This window comes from Canis lupus, chromosome 1 (assembly GCF_011100685.1).
Source record: "Canis lupus familiaris isolate Mischka breed German Shepherd chromosome 1, alternate assembly UU_Cfam_GSD_1.0, whole genome shotgun sequence".
NCBI lineage: Eukaryota > Metazoa > Chordata > Mammalia > Carnivora > Canidae > Canis > Canis lupus.
The window spans coordinates 96,644,376-96,664,569 of NC_049222.1; the positions used below are offsets into that span (position 1 = coordinate 96,644,376).

The following is a 20,194-nucleotide window of genomic DNA, read 5'->3' on the forward strand; positions in this document are numbered from 1 at the left end:
AAACAACTATGTATAGTGATCAAATTAACACACTCAAGAGAGTCATTTGCACCTTATCTGAACAGATGGGCTCTCGGACACAATTCCTGCAAGTCCTTTCTCGCGACTGCTTAATTAATTTGCGAAAACATAAACACCAGCTCCCCTAAAATATTTCTGATTGACAATTAAAATACATTAAATCCATCATGCAATCCTTCTTCGACCGATATTCTCAGCATCTATGAAAATTCAATGTATATTTCAAAGTTGTTATAAATTTAAAAATAGGCAACAACCTTTTTTTTGGCCAGAAAAGTATTTTTGTGGTATTAACCAGATTATTACTCTCTAATATTTCATTCTTTTTTTAAAAAAAATTGATTAAATTCTAGAGGTACAAATTTAGAAAGGCACAGTGGGGTTTACAGGAATGTGAGTCTCCCTGACACCCCCGTTTTGTGCTCTCACAGCAACTACCGTTACCGTGTGTTTCTGTATTTCTTGCAGAATATTTCATGTTATATCAGCACATATCTGTTGTAATTAGCACTGGATTTTGGAAATAATTCCCCCAAAGCCCTGCCACATCCTAGCTGACGCTCCCTGAAAGCTGTCCACATCACCTGGCCACGTGATGTTCAACTAGACAACTGTTCCGCTCTGGCTTATCAGAGACCTTGCCCTCCACTGTCAGGGTAAACCCTCTTGTCTGCTCTGTGGTCAAACTGGGAGGACCTTGAGTTTCGCCACGTGGAAAACTCTTCCTAAATAAAATCTCAGGGATGTTATTCTCAGCAAGTACTTTAGGCAACTGAGTTGATGCCAATTGTGCAATGGATATGTTTGGAAAAAATGCCAATTGGTATGAACATGCAAAGAATTATTAATAAGAGAATCGACTTTCTACCACCAATGATAAAAGCACAACAGGAAAGAAAGGCAATCCATGCATATTATCTATATATACACTCATATATGTGGAGATAATTCATTATAAATAAAAATAATTGAAAAAAAAAGCCTTCATTTTCCCCTTACTGTTCAATCACCTGGCCAAACACAAAAATGCATCACAGATTAACCTAACTGCCTCGTTAAGAAACGAGGTGCTTCCAATCCTCGAATTCCACATTTGTCTTTATACATGTTCTACAGAAAGCTCCATGTTCTAAATCTACAGGCACAACACAGGTGTCGTGGCCCCTGGTACCCACAAAATAAAATAAACAGCCTGCAGTGCCCCCCTGTGCAGCATCCACAAAACCCCAGCACCCCTCCCATTGTATGTAGTTTATGTAACCAGCTATATTGTGCACCGCAACTTGCGATGCTGGCAGCGAAAGTCACTTGGCCTGCTCTGGGGAGGATCTCCCACATGAAGCTCCCACCTCCCATGCAAACCCAAGTGACTTGCACGTGCACAGTTAGCAGAGAGAGCACACAGGCGGCGGCGGCGGATGGGCGGCAGGGACAAGGACCCACATGGAAAGCACAGCGAGTGCCTGGGCCAGGCTGCCTGGAGGGGCCACACATGGCAGATGCGGGAGCGTAGCAGCAGGACACACGGTCAGCGCAGCGCACATGGAGGGCAGCCGGGAGGGCAGCCAGGTTGGGGCGCAGGCGCCGTGCATGGGTCAGTCCTACCACTCAATCAGGGACAGCAAACAGGGGATGCTTTAGCACCTTTCTGTGGCCAGGCTTTGGGAAGGTGTAGGATTTGATCCTTGAGATTATTCCACCCGCCGACCATGTCTAGAAACCATAACGGCAAAGAGGAAGAGTAAGTGTTTCAGAAAAGCAAACAGGTGATACGCTACTTCATCTCGCTTTATGATCACATGGCCAACCCCCCTCTACACTCTGTTGGGGAGATTCACTGCCGGCCACACTTGATCCTTAGGGAAGCTTCAGGCAGGAGAAGCCTACCACCTGAGGAGAAGGATCTGGACACATAATTTGGTTTATGTTTTCCATAGAAAGCTATAAAATTAGGGCTGTCACATTGGACAGCCTGTTTCGTATAGATGACTAAGTCACAAACTCAAGCCTGAACATCATTTTGTGTCTGATGTTGTGACTCCTTATGGGTCCTGGTTCAATGGCATCTGGGGAAATTCATTGATTTGGACACACAGCGCATGCGCCTTTTTTTCCATATGTATTGATATACAGTCAATAACAAGATTTTCCAAAACATCTAACTTCTTGAAGCTACTGGGTGATGCATGGCTGCATATTGGGCTTGATACTCTGGTAAGAGTTCTCGACCCTGAGACGCCTGGGTGGCTCAGTGATTGAGCGTCTGCCTTTGGCTTAAGGCGTGATTCTGGAGTTCCAGGATCGAGTCTCACATAGGGCTCCTTGTATGGAGCCTGCTTCTCCTCCCTATGCCTCTCTCTCTGCCTTTCTCTGTATCTCTCATGAATAAATAAATAAAATCTTAAAAAAAAAAAAAGAGGTCCCGGCCCTAGGCCTTCAACCACCTTGGAGGAAAATAAATCTGTCTCATGGAGCTTATATGTGCCAGTAGACTTGCCCAGCCCAGAAGCCCCATAAAGGGTAAAATAAAATGATGACTCCACACAGGTGCTATAGTTTAGATGCTGGTGCCAAAGTTCACTGGTATTTTAGCAAATTCCAATTCCCCCCATCTGGGCATGGGTGCTGTCCCCCGGAGATCCTCTCTGCTTCCATGTGGGTGCAGCTTGTGCGCTGTCAATCGTCCTTCCTGAGGGCAGAATATATATCCCGCTTCTGCAGATTTTGTTTTTTAAGGGTTAGTTGGCAATTAGGGAGATGTGGAGCACACAGCTCACGGCGGGGATTTTCATGCTTTATAGATGGCATTCAGGGACACCAACCGTCTACACTGAGGTCCCCAGGAAGGAGCAGGACCCAATTCCTCCTCCGAGTATAAATCTGTGTGTCAGCTTGTGGAAGCAGAATTCTCTCCCTGGGGGCCTGTGTTGGGATAGGTCACATTCTGGCCTCCTACTGACACGGAGGGAGAGGTGAGTTTCAGCCTTCTCCAGAGGCTTCTCTCATCTGATGCTGCTCAGCATCCCAACCCCACCCCACACTTCTTACCCTAAACTACCATCAAACCCGTGCCACCCAAAAGATCAAGTCTCCTGCTGACAATGATTTAGCCAAGAGAGCCGGGCGGACAAGCTCAGTGGGACATCTGGCACAGCAGACTCACTCCAGCAACCAGGTGCACGGTCTCTTGGATCGTGCACATCATTTCCCAGACCCGCCAGGAGGCATAATACTGGGTAGTTGGGTCTAACCTACGAAGAAATGAACTTGGCTAGACTGGAATTGAGAGTAAGTTGATTCTAGCTGACGCTCCTCAGTCCCAGTTTATCAAGTGTGGCAGAAATAACGGTCACAGCTACCCTGTGCCCTAAACCGTGCTTTTCCTTGAGCTAGCATACAGCTGCACTGCGGGGCCAGCTCTAGTGACACTCACCGCAGGATGGGCACCAGGGAGGGGCGCACGGGCTCCGAAGTTGATGTTTCCTGGGTGGAAAGAACGTGGACAGTTATGGCTGAAGCCCCAAAACCCAGCAGCTCCCTCCCCGGCTGCAGATCACCTAGCCTGACCATCAGCTAGCCTCGCCCAAGAAGCCATTGCTCCTCATCCTCCTTCACTCCACGTCCTCACCTGCACCATGGAACTAAGTGCGATCAGCTCCAGCTTGATTAACTGGAGTGATCCAACATCATCTTTTATCAACCAATAAAAACCAGGTCTCATCCCACCTGGATCTGGGACAGGCTGAATGTAAAGCTAGGCTGGTTACTGTCAAGACCCCAGCGATTGAGGCACCAAGGTCAGGGACTCACCTGGCTGCCCGCCAATTTTCTGGCATGGAACTGTGAGAACTCTTAGAAGCCCATCTGGTTTATAAGAGTAATGCTCCACTAGCTGAAACAGAAGAGAGAAGAGCCATGAGCAGCAGAGGCAGAAGTGGGGAAATCCTACTTGGAGTAGCCAACTCTCCTTGAAGATCTTAAATGTGACTCAAGGACACCCTGAACAATACAACATGCTTCCTTGGGAGGTGGTCCTGGTCCCTCCTCATGCTTCTCCCTCCCTGGACTCACATCCTGGACCGGAGTCCTCATACCACCTCCCCTTTGGACTTTGCCCCACTCTCCCTACATCCCTCTTTCATCCACTCATCTCTCCATCCATCCCTCCATCCATCCATTCATCTCTCCATCTATGTCTCCATCCATCCCTCAATCCATGTCTCCATCCATCCTTCCATTCATTCCTCCATTCATCCATCCATCCATCTCTCTATCCATCCCTCCACCCATCCCTCCACCCATGTCTCCATCCATCTCTCCATCTATCTCTCCATCCCTCCATCCATGTCTTCATCCCTCCCTCTTTTCTTTTTTGGTAGCAAGTTCCATTTATTTGTTTATTTCTCTTATATCTGTGCGATGTTATCAAAACAAATTCTGCATGCTAACACTTACTCCTTTACATAGACATTCAACAAACATTCTAAGCCTCCAGACAGGACCGAAGGCAAAGGAAGGTGAATGAGACACATTGCCCACTCCTGAGGCACTCTGAGGGAGAAGACAGCAGAGCTGGGACCCAGGGGCAGAACGTGGCTGTTCTTGGCTGAAGGCTCCCAGAAAATTGACACATGATGTCCAACTGGTTCATTAAAAAATGAATGACTGGCAAGTAGGTATTTATACCTCTTCAAACTTACACAATAAAAACACAGTCTGGGTATTTCCCATTTTCTTAGACATTTCCTCTTCAGACAACCTGGAAGCTTCATATCTGGTATCTCTTCCTTATCTGCTTATTGGTTCCTTTTTCAGTTAAGGATCCTGCCCCTGAATCTTTTCTCCTCTTAAAACTTATGTGCTTGGGTGAATCTTTGTTGAATGAAAAGAAAAGTATGTATCTTTTTTTTTAAGGAGGTCCCATGCCCAAGGTGGGCTTGAACTCATGACCCCAAGACCAAGAGTCAGATGCTCTGTCGACTGAGCCAGCCAGGTTCCCCTGAATGAATCTATCTCATCCTTCCAGGAAGCATTGTCTTTTTTTAAAGTTGTCTTTTAATGTGGTAGGATCTACTGTCTAAACAGCCACTGCAGTGTGACTGGCCCTAACACGCTTCTGAAGAAGACATGGAAGCCTTGCCTGCTCTGATGAGTGTAATCGCGTGTTCTCAGGCTGGAGGTATCAAGGTCCCTAGAGCTGTGAGGTGCCCCACCTGGCTCTCCAGTGTCATTCTAATATCTTCTGTTTTTGGGCACCTGGGTGGCTCCACGGTTGAGTGTTTGCCTGTGGCTCAGGTCATGATCCTGGGGTCCTGGGATTAAGTCCCACATCGGACTCCCCACAGGGAGCCTGCTTCTCCCTCTGCCTGTGTCTCTGCCTCTCTGTGTGTCTCTCAGGAATAAAGAAATAAAATATTTAAAAAGTATCTTCTGTTTTCTGACAATGTGCTGAATGGGGGTGCCTGGGAGGTGGGCATACATGTGAGGATTCCCTGCTCGGGCAGACATCAGTGGAAGGGGCCGAATGCCGCTATTTTGGGTTTCTCCAGGCCTCATACCTGGTCGCACAGTCCTTTACTTATTTATTTTTAAAAAACCCATGGTTTGAAATTAAAAAAAAAAAAAAAAAAAAAAAAAAACCACTTCTTCAGGAATTACACCAAAACAGGCCAGGCAGCCAGACTGAGTTCCTGGTTTGCTGACTCCTTCTCCAAAGTAAGGAATTCCACCAAGGGCAGCCAGGAGCCACTCGCAGGGGAATAGCCCCGGGCCCCTGGGGCAGGGCCAGGGACAAGCTGCCTCATGGTGCTCTCTAGAAAAAACAAAACAAGGAAGTCACGCTTATAAAAACAGAAGGTAGTGCTGGCATCTGGAAGCTCTTCCTTAAACCCTGGGGCTGGAACATGTACAACAGGAAGGATTTAGTTTTATGGCTGGACAATCATGACAGGCCAGAGGAATCAGTAAGTCTGGGAGAGGCTTGGGCAGGAAGTTTCCAACAATGAGAGACAGGTAACGCCGCAGGGAGCGTGCAGACGTTGGCACCGCGTGTGAATTCACACCAAGACAGGGTCATTCAGGAGACGCCCAGTGGCTGTCCTGGTTGCTGCGCCGGAGCTTGTAAGCACACGTGTGGCAGGTGGACCAGGGCCCGTGCGCACACACCATCCATGACTCTTGAACCTGACAGACTTCGGGAGGACATTCATACCATGCAACGTCCCCTCCTCGTCTCTGACCTGCACGGAGCACTCGTACCGACAGGTCGCATACTCGCTCAAATTGATGCCACTAAGGTAAAGCATGGCCTGCGGTCAGTAACGAGCCACACGCTAACGGGCCACACAGCACAAGTCAATGCCAGGGTTATGACTAACATGAACAAGTGTTATAATACCCAGTGTGCAGAAAAGAGGTATTTTTTTTTTTCTGACTATAGCATCAAGAACCAAAATGCAGCAGGTGGTGGTCACTGTGTTTCAAGCGAATGAGAATCCCTGCTCTCGATGCTTAAACAGATGGATTTTGAGTGGGGCCCTTTTCTACCATGAGCACATGTGAGGTGCTGGGTGTGAACCTATATACACAAGCCCGATCACGTTCCTCACCTGCAGAAGCTCTGTGTAGCTGTCGCTCAGGCCAGCTATTTATAGGGAGTGTGGCTGAGATGGTGCACACAGCACAGCCACGGCCAGCCACCACCATGGCCATGGCCACGGCCACCGTCAATAATGGCTGTGATGTAAGTGAAGATGAGCTGCATGTGCTTGCCTTGGCCCACGGGAAAGTGGGACAGTGTCAGTCTTCCACTCCTCTGTCCCTCTGTGCCTCCCCCTATTAGGAGCTGTTTTGGAGTTTGTTAATAGTTGGTTCAAGAACAAACCCTTTTCAGACCGGAGCTGAAAAATCTCTCAACAAGAGCAGAAAGTGGGGACGCCTGGGCAGCTTAACAGTTAAGCATCTGCCTGCAGCCCAGGGGTGATCCTGGAGACCCGGGATTGAGTCCCACATCGGGCTCCCTCCATGGAGCCTGCTTCTCCCTCTGCCGGTGTCTCTGCCTCTCTCTCTGTGTTTCTCATGAATAAATAAAATTAAAAAAAAAAAAAGAGCAGAAAGTGCTGAGCCACTTTCTAAGTTGCATTAATTTCGCAGAGGTTCCCTCTGCAGGTGGGTGAGGCTCCTGGACAGAGAGAGATGCTCCCAGCCCCCGAGCCAGGACCCCTGGCTCACCTGGGAGCATGGCCCTCCATGGGCTCCTCCAGGGCTCAGTGGCCCTGGACCTCCCATAGCCTCGTCCCCCTGACACCCCCGTCCCCTGGCCCGAGGCCTCTAGGCACCTGCGGGTTGAGAGGAGCTCAGCCTGGCTGGGTCCCTGCCTGGGACCCCCACCTCCCCGGTGGGCTTTCTCCTTTGTGAGGGTGGCTCCTACCTGCCAGAGTGTGTCGAACTTCTTCCCATCAGGGATGGACAGCTTCCCCGTTTTGTCCTTATCGATGCGGTAGTGCAACACCTTTCCCTCGTGCAGCAGGCACAGGGCATAAGACCCATTGTCATTTCTGTCCCTGATCCTGGAAGACAGGAGACCGTGCATCACAGCTGGACCTGCCCCGCCAGCCGCAGCCCCCCTTCCCACCTGTGCTCAGGGGCTCTCCCGACGGGTGGGTCATCGCTTGTCTGGGCGGCTCTCAACCAAGAGGTGCTGTGGAGGTGGATGGCCTTCACCCATGGGTGGGCAGCAGGGGAACCTGGGCTTGGCAGGTGAATCTCAGTTCCCCTGGAGCCACCAGCACAGGAGACCCACAGGACACCGACTGTCTGTGCATTCACCTCCCTTCCCTGACGGCCACGTTCCCAGAAGCCGCAGCTCCCCACTGCTGGCCCAGGGGTGGCGTGTGGGTGCTTGGTCAGCCCTGCACCGTGAAGCTTCCAGACCATGGATGGAGGGGGTGTGGGCCCCCCACCCCAAGGCCCTTCATTCCCTCCCATTGTCCCACTGCACGCAGGGTGGGGTGGGGTTGGAATTAGAACATTGTCCCACAGGATGCTGCCACATGATGTCACAGGGAGAAGGTGCCATACACCGTGGGTGGGGACGAGCGAGCCGAGTCAGGGCTTTGGTGACCCCGAGGCTCTGCTCTCAGGTCCCCGCAGGCTCTCTGGGGTGCCACCCCCTTCCCTGGGAACAGACCCGCCAGCCCGACCAGGATCCCATGCTCGCCCGCTGCGGTGCATGGAGGGGACCTCCACGCCCACAGGGAGGAGATGGCCCAGGAGGAGGCCTGAGAGTTTGGGGGGCCAGATCCAGGTGGGGGCTACAAAGGCAGGACTTGGCCATCAGCCCCTCCCCCAGTTCAGCTTCTTGGTCTCCTCTCCCCCCACTCCCTGCAGCATCTCGAGCCCCCCAAGAATCATCAGCTCTGAGAGAGTGTGAGTCAGGACGCTTCCAGAAAGCCTTTCTGGCCCTGAGAACATGGAGACCCCAAAATGTGTAGCAGATGCTCCAATGCACTGCATTTTTAGGAAGGGTTCAACTCATCTGGGCTGCAAGAGGTCACAGCCCCAAGGCGGGCTTTGGAAACAGACGTGTTTGGACCGTCCTCGCCCATGGATTCATCTCCAAAGGTCACCTGAGCCAGAGGGCTGAGCCAGGCACTGTGGGGCTGGAGCTGTTTTAAGAATAACGGTCTCATAGAGTCATGCGTGGCTGTGCACCAGGGGACAGTTCTGTCCCCAGCTCACTGCTCGGGCAGCTGGAGCAGGTGGAGGGATGCTGCCCAGACTCTCCGTGTCCTCCGTGAGGCCACCTCTGAAACCTTCTGCACCTTGAGAAATGCTCCTTTCCTCCCAACCCAACCAGGCCACCAGCACCCCAGGTGTGAACCTGTCTTCACGAGTCCCACAGTTGGTGAGGCTGCTTGCTGTCAAAATAAAAAGCCACCACATAGAAAACGTAAGACCTGTTTTCATATGGGAGGAGAGCTAAGGCTATTCTGTAGGAAGCTATTTTATACTGGGAAGGGGGGATGACGGTTCATAGTTTGTGCATTTCATAAGCGTTAGTGCCCAATGCAGAGGACAGTTTGGAGGAACTACACAAAACAAACACTAAGCATTAAGAATTTCAGCCAACGTGTACGTCAGGTGACGGCGGGAAGATGATGCTCACGAAGATAACATTCTCCTTGATTTACAGACTTTCCCATCTTTGACCTCAGGGTCCTGGAAACAAGAAAAGGAAAGGAATCCAAACTCTGGTTTTCTGAATTCGTGCCCAATTTCCACCATTACACCTTGCCTTATGCCTTGATTGATCTTTTCAATCAAGAACTGAGACAGAGGATGGCAGGTTGTCAGGTGAGATCGTGCAATGACCTCATCAGAAATCTGGAAAAAAAAAAAAGGCCAAGGAAGACCACAATGGAAAATACCTGGGCACACCCTTCACCCTGGCAATAATTAAAAAGGATGCTAATACTGAGTGTTGCCGGAGAGCAGGGCAATGAGTGCCCTCTGTGCTGCCGTGGGAGTGTGAATCTGACCATTTCGGGAGACAGTTTGGGATTCTCCATGAACAACATCATGCCTGTCGATCCTCGTGAGGCAGAAATCCCCTCTATATCTACACCCTTTTCCATATCTGTTAAATATATAAAAATTTATGCCCCCCATGCCCAGAAAGTAGGCTGGTGTGTTTACCAGCAGCTCTAACTGTGATTGCCAAAAACAAAACAAAAAACTGCACACATCCTAAATGTCCACCGACTGCAGAATGAGTGTGTCAATCCTGGGGTGTTCATGTGATGGAATGTCACAGAACAGTAAGAACAAATAGCTGTGACACAAAACCCAGGTGACTCCCATGCACACAAAACACAGGCCACGATTCTATATGCACAAGTTCCCAAACAGGCAAGAGCAAATGGTCTGTCTAGAGATGTACACCTAAGTCCTAGGTGATAAAACCAAAAAAGAAGCATTGAAAAAGGAAGGGTACGCCGGGCACGAGAATCCAGGAAGTGGTGGTGCCCTGGAGGTGTGAGTGGGGAGGGTGTCCTGTGATATTTGGTGCTTTATATCTCTTCTCTGCGGGTATTTGCTTTGTAAGTATTCATGAGCCTGCACCAAGGACTGATGCACTCCTTCGTGGTTTTTTTTTTTTTTTATTTTTTAGAAGATTTTATTTATTTATTTGGGAGAGAAATAGAACAAGCAGAGGGAGCGGCAGAGGGAGAAGGAGAAGCAGGCTCCCCACTGAGCAGAGAGCCAATGCGGGACTCAATCCTAGGACCCTGGGATCAGGGACCTGAGCCGAAAGCAGACTCCCAACCAACTGAGCTTCCCAAGTGCTCCCTTCGTGTGTTTTAGATTTCATGATAAAAACGGTATAAAAACAGATCTGCAGCAAGGCAGAAAGACAGCGTGTCCTGCTTCTGGACAAGTGGTGTTGGCAAAGGCCTCTTTCACGGCCCCCCAGGGCAGAGGTCCTGGAGGGGAGTCCGTCTCTCCGGGAGCTCCAGCCAGGCAGCCGTGTCAGCTCCCGTGTTGCCAGCAGCGACAGCTACCCGGTGAGCGCACTCCAGGGACAGCAGACCTGCTGCCTGGCAGCCCCGAGGCAGCTGACAGGAAACAGTCGCAGAGAAGGGAAACCCATAGGCCCTACCTCTATAGGCGGCAAGGACCAGAGTCCTGGTGACAGTAACTGCCAGGAACTGTAAAGAGGCTGCTGGCTTCGGGCAGCTCCTGGGCTGGGCTATTTTCATCTAACACACTTGGAATACTCTGCTTTGGAAGCTGAAGTGGCCCCTCCTGCTGGCCGCCTCCTGCTCCTTGGAAAGCTCCCTCTGGCCCAGCATGCCCACCAGGTTTGTCACACAGACCCCCACAGAGGGAAGGGCAAAGGCTAATAATTTTCCAGCTCCTCTCTTCTTCCTCCTGCCCTTGGGGTCAGCTAACTTCAGGAAGGCTCACGGAGGCCCTAGTGTGTTTCCTCCCAGGGAGTTTCTTGGAAGAAGCAAGCTCACAATGCATTTATGTTTTGCTATCACAGAATGTGGGGTTTCAGTGCTTTGAACCATAGCTATGCTTCGAAGTTGTCCTAACTGGTCTTAAGGCTGTCTCGATGTTGCATGGCTTGGTGACTGTCCTCAGTCAGGTGGGGCGGACACCCTGCTTTCTAGGGTGGATGTCTTAGGCTCTGTGATGAACCACCGTGCACCTCACAGATGGCAAAGCACAGGTGTGGTGTGGGGAGCAGCGTTAGTCGTGCTATCCACAGCCTGGAGGAGCAGAACCCCTTGTCCACCCTCCTATGGTCTCCTAGGTCAGAGAACGTGTACTGGTGATGCCCAGGCCCTGGCAGGGAGGTGAGGACTCTCAAGCCCCTCCCCCACTTCCCAGGTCCTGGGCCACTGTGCTGTGTCTGCTGCGGAGAGAACCCAACAGCAGGGCACAGCCCAGCCAACCCATCAGTCTCAATCTCCTGTGTGTTGTTAGCATGTGGCACAGAGCATGGCTGGCTGGAGGGGAAGGAGGGCTGGGATGACTCATGACAACCACTGTGGCTGGGGTGGGCTGTATGGATAGACCAGGAGGGTTCCCACAAGGCCTGTGCTCCTGTCCAGGGTGGACGCTGTCCTGGGTGGGGCCTCGGGCCAGTTCTCAGCCAACCATCCAGGGAACAGTGGCTTCTAGAGAGCAGAGCAGGAGAGCAGGGAGGGAGTTCTATGAGTGGCCTTCTGAGCCCAACACAGGAGCCCTACTGATGCACAAAAGACCAAAGAATACACACCTTCTGGGCACCGCAGCCTTGCACCATAGCAAGAGGAGGCACGTGTATGTTCCATGCAAAGCAGGATTGGCACAGAACATGGGTCCCCACCTGAGGCCCTTGTCTCTCTTTCTACTCTAGTTCATGAGGCACAACTAGGTCACACTCCCCTAGTTCAGCTACACGGGGACCTCGGTCAGATCAACGAGCTGCTACTGCCGTCAATGCACAACCCCCCTGAACTTTTACTGCAGACAGGCATTGTCTCGACGCTGACCTAGACCCACGGAACCACACATGCCAAACAGCCCGCTGCCTTCTGACCAGTGATGGGGGCACTGGAGAGTGTAGACAGTCCTGGGTGTTCATTGTGGCACGTGGGGCTTGGGCCAGCCACACACAGCCTCACTCATCAACAAACGAAGGTTAGGGCTTTTCTCAACCCACACTTTGCTTTTGGAATTTAAGTATATCACAAAAAGGAAGGTGAGACTTGAGCAGGAGAAAGTGAGTGGTAAATAAGAACAACAATAAAAATGTGAGTTTGGCATAAGGGCAAACAGCAGCATCTGTGCTGTGGTGGATGGGGCCAGCAGGTGGGCCTTAGAACTTGAGTCCCTGAGGAGAAGGAGAAGGAGAAGGAGAAGGGGAGGGGAGGGGGGGGAGGAGGAGGAGGAGGAGGAGGAGGAGGAGGAGGAGAGGAGGGGCAGGGGAGGATACGGAGAAGGGAAGAGACGCCGCCGAAGTCCGAAGAAGCAAAGTAGATGGACGAGAAGAGAGCGCCGCGCCGAGCAGCGAGAAGCGAAGAACGCAGCCGGGGAGCAGGAGAAGGAGACGGGAAAACAGAAAGAAGCTCCCGAAGAAAAGAAGAGAAAAGACGAAGAAGGAAGAAGAAGAAGAGAAGAAGGAAGGGGGGAGAGAGGAGGAGGAAGGGGGGAGGGGAGAGAAGGCGGAGGGAGGGAGAAAAGAACAGGAAGAAGAAGAGGAAGAAGAAGAAGTAGGAGGAGGAGGAGGAGAAGCAGCCACTGCTGCCACTGCTGCAGCCCTCTTCGACTCTGGAAGACTCCTTCCCAACACAGGACACTCAGGATTCCCACAGGTGCATATCAATCAAACATGAGCTCACAAAGATCATGAAGACCTAAGGAAGCATGAGTTATGAAAACGAGGGGAGGGAGGGAAGAGCGGAGGAGACAGGTTTATGCCCCCAAGGACTTTTTGTAGGGTAATCATCAATCGCTGGAATATCAGCTGATGATGTAGGAAATGTTCAAGGAAACAGAAAATGGCATCAAGCAGGCATGAAGATACTCTAATGTGCCCAGGAATATCTGAGAAACCACCACCACCACAGACTGAATGGCTAGAAATTAAAAAGAAAATGCCATTGGTGGGGGAAAAATGGTGGTTGAGTTGAAAAGCAGATGAGATACAGATGGAGTGACATTTAGTGAACTAGAAGACAAATCCAAGCTATCACACAGTCCAGCACGCGGAGAAAAGACGGCAGAGAATAAGGGACTATATATGGGTTGAATATATATAGGATGAATTAAGGTCTACTACGTGTTTAATAGGAGCCTCTAAAGGAATGAATGGAAGAAAGAGATTAATGTTTGAGGAAAAATGGCTGAATATTTTCCAGAACTGACAAAAGAAAATAATCACAGTCGAAGGGAGCACAGACACGAGTGCCACTGGCTTAGCTTGACGCATGTTATCTGCTCTGTCTCCATAACAACTCAGGTAAAACGTCAACTTCCTTCTCCATCCTATTATTGAGTGATCTCAGCTCAGGGAGGTAAATTGAATAGTCTGAGTCACATTTGTTCCTTGTTCTCAGGACACACGAACGTGTACCCTTACACGCTATCCCGGTGTCTGACAAATGTACCATACTGTGAATACTTGTTTCTCAAGTGGCAAAAAGTTGTCCTTGCGTTGAAAAACATTATTAATACCTACTTGCAAGGTGAGGTCTCCACCACCTGCCATGCAGGGTGGAGGCAGGGGAGGTGGGAGGGGGGCAGAGCACTGGTGAAAGGTACTAATATTCAAGGGTGACAGGTGCGCCGTCTGGTATCCCCAAGCTGGGTCTGGACGAGACAAAGGCCACAGGGCTCTGATCTGCACACCCTGCGTTCTGGCTGGATGCAGCTCTTTGCTCTAGACAGCCGCAGTCACTGAAACTTCTAGTCCCCAGAATGCTGTGCACCTTCACAGGGCCCTCCATGCATGTTGTTCACTGCTTCACTTGCAGCACCTCCCATGGAGCCATGAATGGGAGAGACATGAATGTGCATGTGTGCACATATGTGTAAGGGAGAGGGAGGCTGGGAAGGGTGTAGTATGATGGAGAAGGGCATGGGAGGGGAGGGAAGGGATAAGAGAAAGGGAGACATAATGGAAGCATCACGCTCTACCTGGAAATGGCTAAAGAGGTGGGGATGATTCTGATTAAAGTGTTTCTCCTTGGAAGGGACAGGGGAGGAACATCAGGGGGCACCTGGAATTCAGATGCAAGGCACGTAAAAGCATGCCACGTGGGGGGAAGCTGCTGTTCCAGGAGGGCTGGAAACGAGGTCCGGAGAGCAAGCTGCACTCCTACTTGGCACTTGCTCAGAGGCCGCCCTTCAGATGAGGAGGGGCTTCCTGTCCCGTGTGGCTGCCACACTCGGGTCATGCTGTTGGGCCCTGACTCTGCACGGACACCTCCTGCTGCCCCCCTCTGCACTTTTTTCCCTCCTGCACCAGCTCTCTTCTCCTCACTGCTCAGGGCACACGTAAATGTCCCTTTCCTCAGAACGAGGGCTTCCGGGGAGGCCCTGCAGTGAGCACTCGGGTTCCACCCGTGGAAATAGCAGCCACCATCCCTGCACTAGTGGCATTCAGAGGAAGTGGGGGCTGAAGAACAATGGACACGTGCACAGAAACACAAGAACGTACTGAGTGTCAACAGTGTGCGTAGGTTACACGGGGTGACCGTGGTGGATGGAGCACCACACACTCAGCAGTCTGTGTATCTTTCCGAGTCGGACATCAGCCCCCCGCCTGCAAGCATGGTGAGCTGGGGGCCGGCGTCCGTCCTGTCTCTCGCGGTCTCCACTGCCCCTCTACAGAGCCTGGCACCTATCTGGCGGAATGCACGATCATTTTGTTGAATGAATGAATGACAACCTTCACAGCTTCTCTCTTTCAATAGCGCACATCTAAAATCAGGAAAGAGATGCCATGGTGAACGTGGTGTTGGAGACTGACTGGTGTGACAAGTCCTTTGACAAATCTGAAATACTATCTTTTCTTTGTAACATTAATTCAGGGAGCCACCTTCTGCGTACCGTAAAGGTCATCTGAAGTGGCTCTTGACTCTGTTAAGAACCGCAAGGACTCTAAGCCACAAACAATCAAATACTTACCTGGGGACCAAACCTGAGGAAGTGACGGTTCTACCTTTTTTTCTTTTCCAGAATATGGAACTTTGGGATTGTTTGCATCCTCAGACACTTTACATGATGAAGGAAGGGCACATGCACGTGGGCTGACACTGCCCAGCCTGCACCATGTGCTGAGAAGCACCTCTGCACGCCCGTCCCACCCAGGAGGGGCTCAGCACTGTGACCACGCAGCCTTGGGTTCCTTATGATTTGTAAAAGACACTTAATCACAACCAGAGAAGACCACTCTTTCCTCCATTTCGACTTCCTACCCTGAGGTTGACAATGATCTTGCAGATGTGCCTGCATTGCTACTAATGAGTTGTCCACTCAGAGGAAGGACTATGTTTTCTGCATATGTAGGAAATAACATTATTGCATTTTTGTCCATGGAAGAGGCAGTCAAATGTTACGCTGTCGAAAAATGTAGAAAATAAAAGGTACTACGGAGACGTGTTGGGTGGTTAGATCAAAAATTACATTAGTGTTTTCTAAATTCTGTATGTTTGCTATATTTCCCAGCTTAAAAAGATTGTCATTTATTGCATTTTTTCTAATTCTAAAAAATATACTTTGTACCTAATTTTCTTTCTTATTTTTTTTTTAAAGCAGGTCTCCAAACTGTGTATGCTTTGGACCCCACCAATCCTGGGTCCTTCCTTTGGGAGTGGGGGATACGTCATTTTTGGAAAGTAAGTTGTTTACATTTTTTCACAAATTCATTTTTCAGTCATACTCGAGCTGTGACTAATTTCTCAAAGCGGCAAACCATGTTGTTGTGGGGGGTTTCAGAGAGCCGAGGGCCTGCAGCCTCCTGGTCCCTGGTGTCACCAGGAAGGCAGAGCCCTGACCCCTATCTGCAGGCCCATGATGGGGAATGTGGGGCATCTCTGTCCGCACGTCTGGCCAGGCAGACCCCAGACACGCACAGGTGTCTTAGTCAGAACACCAGCTTAAGCACTGGCATCTCACAGCTCTGGAGGCCAGAAGTCTAAGGTCAAGGTGTGGTCGATTCAGTGTCTGGTGAGAGCGTGCTCCCTGGCTGGTTGGTGCTACTGTCTGGCTGTGCACTCATAGGGCCATGCCCTGGCATGTGTACGCATCAGGCCCTCTATCCTCCTCTTCCTAAGAGGACACTAACCCTTCATGGGCCACCTCATGACCTCCTCTAACCCCACCCACCTTCAAAAGCCCACCTCCAAGCGCTGCTACACTGGCTCGGGTTTACCATTTGAATTTGGGGAGAATGTTCAGCCTATAGCAGCAAGTGATGCATAATCATCTCTAGAAACACCACAGATGACTTCACGAGAGGGTCAGTAGACCCATATGGCCCATCTCTACAGTAAAGAGCCTTCAAGCCTACACCTTTTATTCTTCGAGTATGGTGCAAAGACCCCAACACCTATTTTCCCAAAGTAACCCCTGAGTGGTCCCAGCAGGTTGTGTGGACAGGAGACAGGACACAGGAAAGTTGACATTTCCTGTAGACATGCCCTGGTGCCATGCTTTTCATGGGGACTGGGGGTGGGGAGGGAGCTGCTGGTAGTTTGGGCATTTGTCTCAGTCCAGACCCATCTGTCAGAGCCCTTGGTTGGGCCCTCATCTCCTACTTCCCTGACAACCCTAGGCAAACTCCCTTGTGTCTAAGCTCCTCTTCAGAAAATCAAGGACTTATACCCATGAGCAGTAAGGTGCCTTCCGACTCAAGTCTTCTGCCATTGCACCAATTCATGAGGAGAAAAGACTGGTCCTGAGGTGGCCAGCATCCCCCAGATATGCCCCAACCTGGAGGTGAGGAGTTTCTGGGATTTATATCCTGTGTCTTGAGCTGTTCCTATGAAGATTCACTGCCTCATGCAGGCCTCACACTTTTTAAAACATGCTAACTTTTCATCCGTGTCTTCTATGGGTCACAGGTGTGCGTGTTTTCCCAAGAGAGGGGTCTTGTCACATTGAACCATAATGTAAAATAGAGGTTCTAGGACGAACTCTTGCACTCCCTCATTTGACTGTCCATGTTGTTATCTAAGTGGAAACTGCAAACATTCAGTGTTGCCCAAGGGTGTCCTTTGGCCTCAACAGTCTGTGTTCGTTCAAGACCCCAAACCAGCCTGTAAACACAGTCCCCAAATCAAGACGGTTCGATTTGTGATTCTTCAGCTTTATGGCGATGGAGAGAAAGTGATAGGAATTCAGGAGAAACCATACTTCGGATTTTGAACGTGGATCTTTTCCTGGGCTGGTGGTATGCGGTACGGTCCTCTGTGTGACCTTGGGATGGATAGCCATAGCTGCCAGGCAACAACCAACACACTGATAACCATTCTGTGCATCATTTTCCACACAGCATTTCATAAATTGCATGAGACAGTCCACACTTGACTATCAGATTTGCTTTGTATGATGATTTAGCCCAACTCCATGCTCCTGTGAAGGGTTCTGAGCACATTTACGGCAGGCTCGGCTCAGCTGTGGTGTTTGTTCAGTAGGGTAGGAGTATTAAATGCATTTTGGACTTATGATATTTTCCACCTACAAAGGGTTTATCGGGACATAACCCCAACATATGTTGAGGAAGATCTGCATTTATTAGCATTCTGCAAAGAGCTAGACATGATACACCACACGCTGACATGCATTAAATCAAGTTTGTGGATGTCCAGTATTAAGAGTCACAAAAATTAGATTTTGTTTCTGGATCTGAGAGCCTCCTTGGTTCTTCTCATTTTGCCAGGTGCTCTGGGAGGCCCCAGGGAGGGCAGGCTGGCTGTGGCAAGTCTCAGACAGGGTCATGCTGGAAACAAGTGCCCTGAGCGAGGCAGTGGGGAGCATGCAGCAGGCCTCCAACTGCAGCCAGACTATGCCCTAGAAGGGCTGGGAATAGACCAGTGTAGGAAACCAACAATGCAGAGTGAGGTCAGCCTCATGTGGGGAAAATCAAGCCACAAGACGAGGTCAAAAAAGGAACGGTAAACATGGGGAAACAGGGTAGACGCGAGGCCCGTTCATCAAGTACAGCATCCCACATGGCCATCCCCACCTGAAATCTTGCCTTCCTTCTCATTGAAACTCATGCCAGGAACACCAGAGGACACAGGGGAGCCGTGCTCACACCAAGGGCACGTCTACAGGGAAGAGCTCTGGCCCTGACCACAGCCAGGTGCACAGAGCACAGTGCAGAGCCATGAAGCAGGGCCTCGCAGCCACAGCACCACTGTCTTCCAACAAGCCCTACACACAGTGCCTGTGCTCAGATATGAGGAGGCAGAGAGGCCCTGAAATCTGCAGAAAAACTCACATCGCACTTGGGTTCAAGCATGAACATGCACCATGTGGCCTCTAGGCGTGCTTACTCCTGCACGTCTGCACTGGCCAGCCAGACAGGTCCCACTGGCCAGCCAGACGGGTTCAGCTGACTGCCCTAACTCTTTCCCAAAGATGCACCGACTGATGCTTCTAGTGCCCACCGGCCCTCTGAGGCCCGGCCCCGCCCAGGGCACATGCTGCTTCCTTGACGGCAGCTCCCCACTGCCTTCAGGTCTCTGCTCGAAGCAAGGCCCCTTGTCTCAGCATAAAACAGAACCCTATATGCCCATCCCAGAGCGCTCTATCCCTCTACTTCTGTGCTCTAACCTACTATACGGTTTCTGTTCAATTGTTCAGTGTCCATTTCTCCCAAGATGCTGGGCTCAGGAGGTGGACGGTTGTGTGGCTCCATCTCTAACATGCAGAACGGTGCTGGCAGTCACCGCAATGTGGATTCTAGAGGATGCTGGGTCACAGACGGGGAAGCCAGCTCCAATGACTGGAAAGTAGGCAGGAAAGACCTTCTGCAGGGAAGCATGGATGAGGCGTGAGAACACTGCCGGGGAAGGAACCAGCAGCTGGCTGAGCCCTCGGCTGTCCTAGGGCCCCCCGTGTGAGTGGGGAGCGGGCAGGCGTCTCTGAGCACAGCAGTTCCCCAGCAAGCCTGGGAGCAGGTGTCTGAACCAGCTCACTTTTTGGATTACACCGCTTGGGGCTGACGTCACACATCGGGATGCTAAGTGGACAGTTTCATGACATTTGTGCTGGAAATTATTCCTTAGAAGATGGTAAAAGTCCGAACCTCAGGGGAAAATAAGCGAACAGGTGCCACACAAGGAAAAAAGCCTCCCCTGCAGGATTTCTGCTGGAGCCTGCCACTGCACCCACTAAATCGCCATCCCCGCTCCCACTGTGTGCCAACCCAGGCCACTCTGTTCTTGTTTTACTCTTAAAAGAAGAGTATTGTGTTTAAGATAATTTTTTTCGAATAAAAGATATTACAGTAGAGCCTGATAGACATTCTTTTTGTGGATGGTACTCAGCAAAAAACACTCCTGTTTTTAGAAGAGTTTACAGTCTACTTGGTGTGACTCCACATGCCTGACCATGGAGCTAAGTGTTGTTTATAAGTGTCCAAGACAAGAATGTGATGACCATCCCCTGGGGCACCCAGCTAGCACCTGTGGAATTCACCAGGTGAATGTGCCCCTGCCAGCCGTACCCCCGTGCTGGCTTACCACCGCACCTGCCTAAGACAGTCGCAAACCGTCCTCCACTGCTGGCCCCGCCCCGAGGTGGCCTGTGTCCCCAGGACCTCGAGCACCGAGGTCCATCAGTCACTAGGGTAATAACGAACACAGCTAGGGATGCACACCTCATTTCTGAATTTGTAAGGCCGAAGTCCACAAACCTGCCTGTGATCAAAGCCATCACAGGAAACCACTCAAACCCTCAGCAAATTTTCTTTGGTATCCACCTGACTGGCATTTAGTTCAAGTGACACCAGAGAAGTCAGGTCTGAGATCTCGGGGTGGGGGTCTGTGAGTGAACGAGCCACCACAGTGCTTTTACTTCAGAGGGACAGCCACAGATATCATTACACATCCTCTATTTGCCACGAAAAGCAAAATATGTGGCGGAGTAACATTTCTTTCCATGTTTT

At 50.7% G+C, this 20,194-nt stretch overlaps 1 protein-coding gene across 4 annotated transcripts in view; it reads right to left on the reverse strand.

Moving 5' to 3' along the window:
- Window positions 1-20,194, reverse strand: part of SYK (spleen associated tyrosine kinase) — an 83,447-nt gene that overhangs the window by 29,112 nt on the left and 34,141 nt on the right. For 3 of the 4 annotated variants that reach the window (XM_038527306.1, XM_038527305.1, XM_038527304.1), the window contains exons 4-7: window positions 7,451-7,589; window positions 3,832-3,913; window positions 3,455-3,504; window positions 1,666-1,734 (exon numbers count right to left, since the gene is read on the reverse strand). In XM_038527306.1, coding sequence (XP_038383234.1) covers window positions 1,666-1,734; window positions 3,455-3,504; window positions 3,832-3,913; window positions 7,451-7,589 — 340 coding nt within the window. The remainder of the gene's footprint in view (window positions 1-1,665; window positions 1,735-3,454; window positions 3,505-3,831; window positions 3,914-7,450; window positions 7,590-20,194) is intronic. The other variant, XM_038527307.1, reaches the window with a different exon arrangement.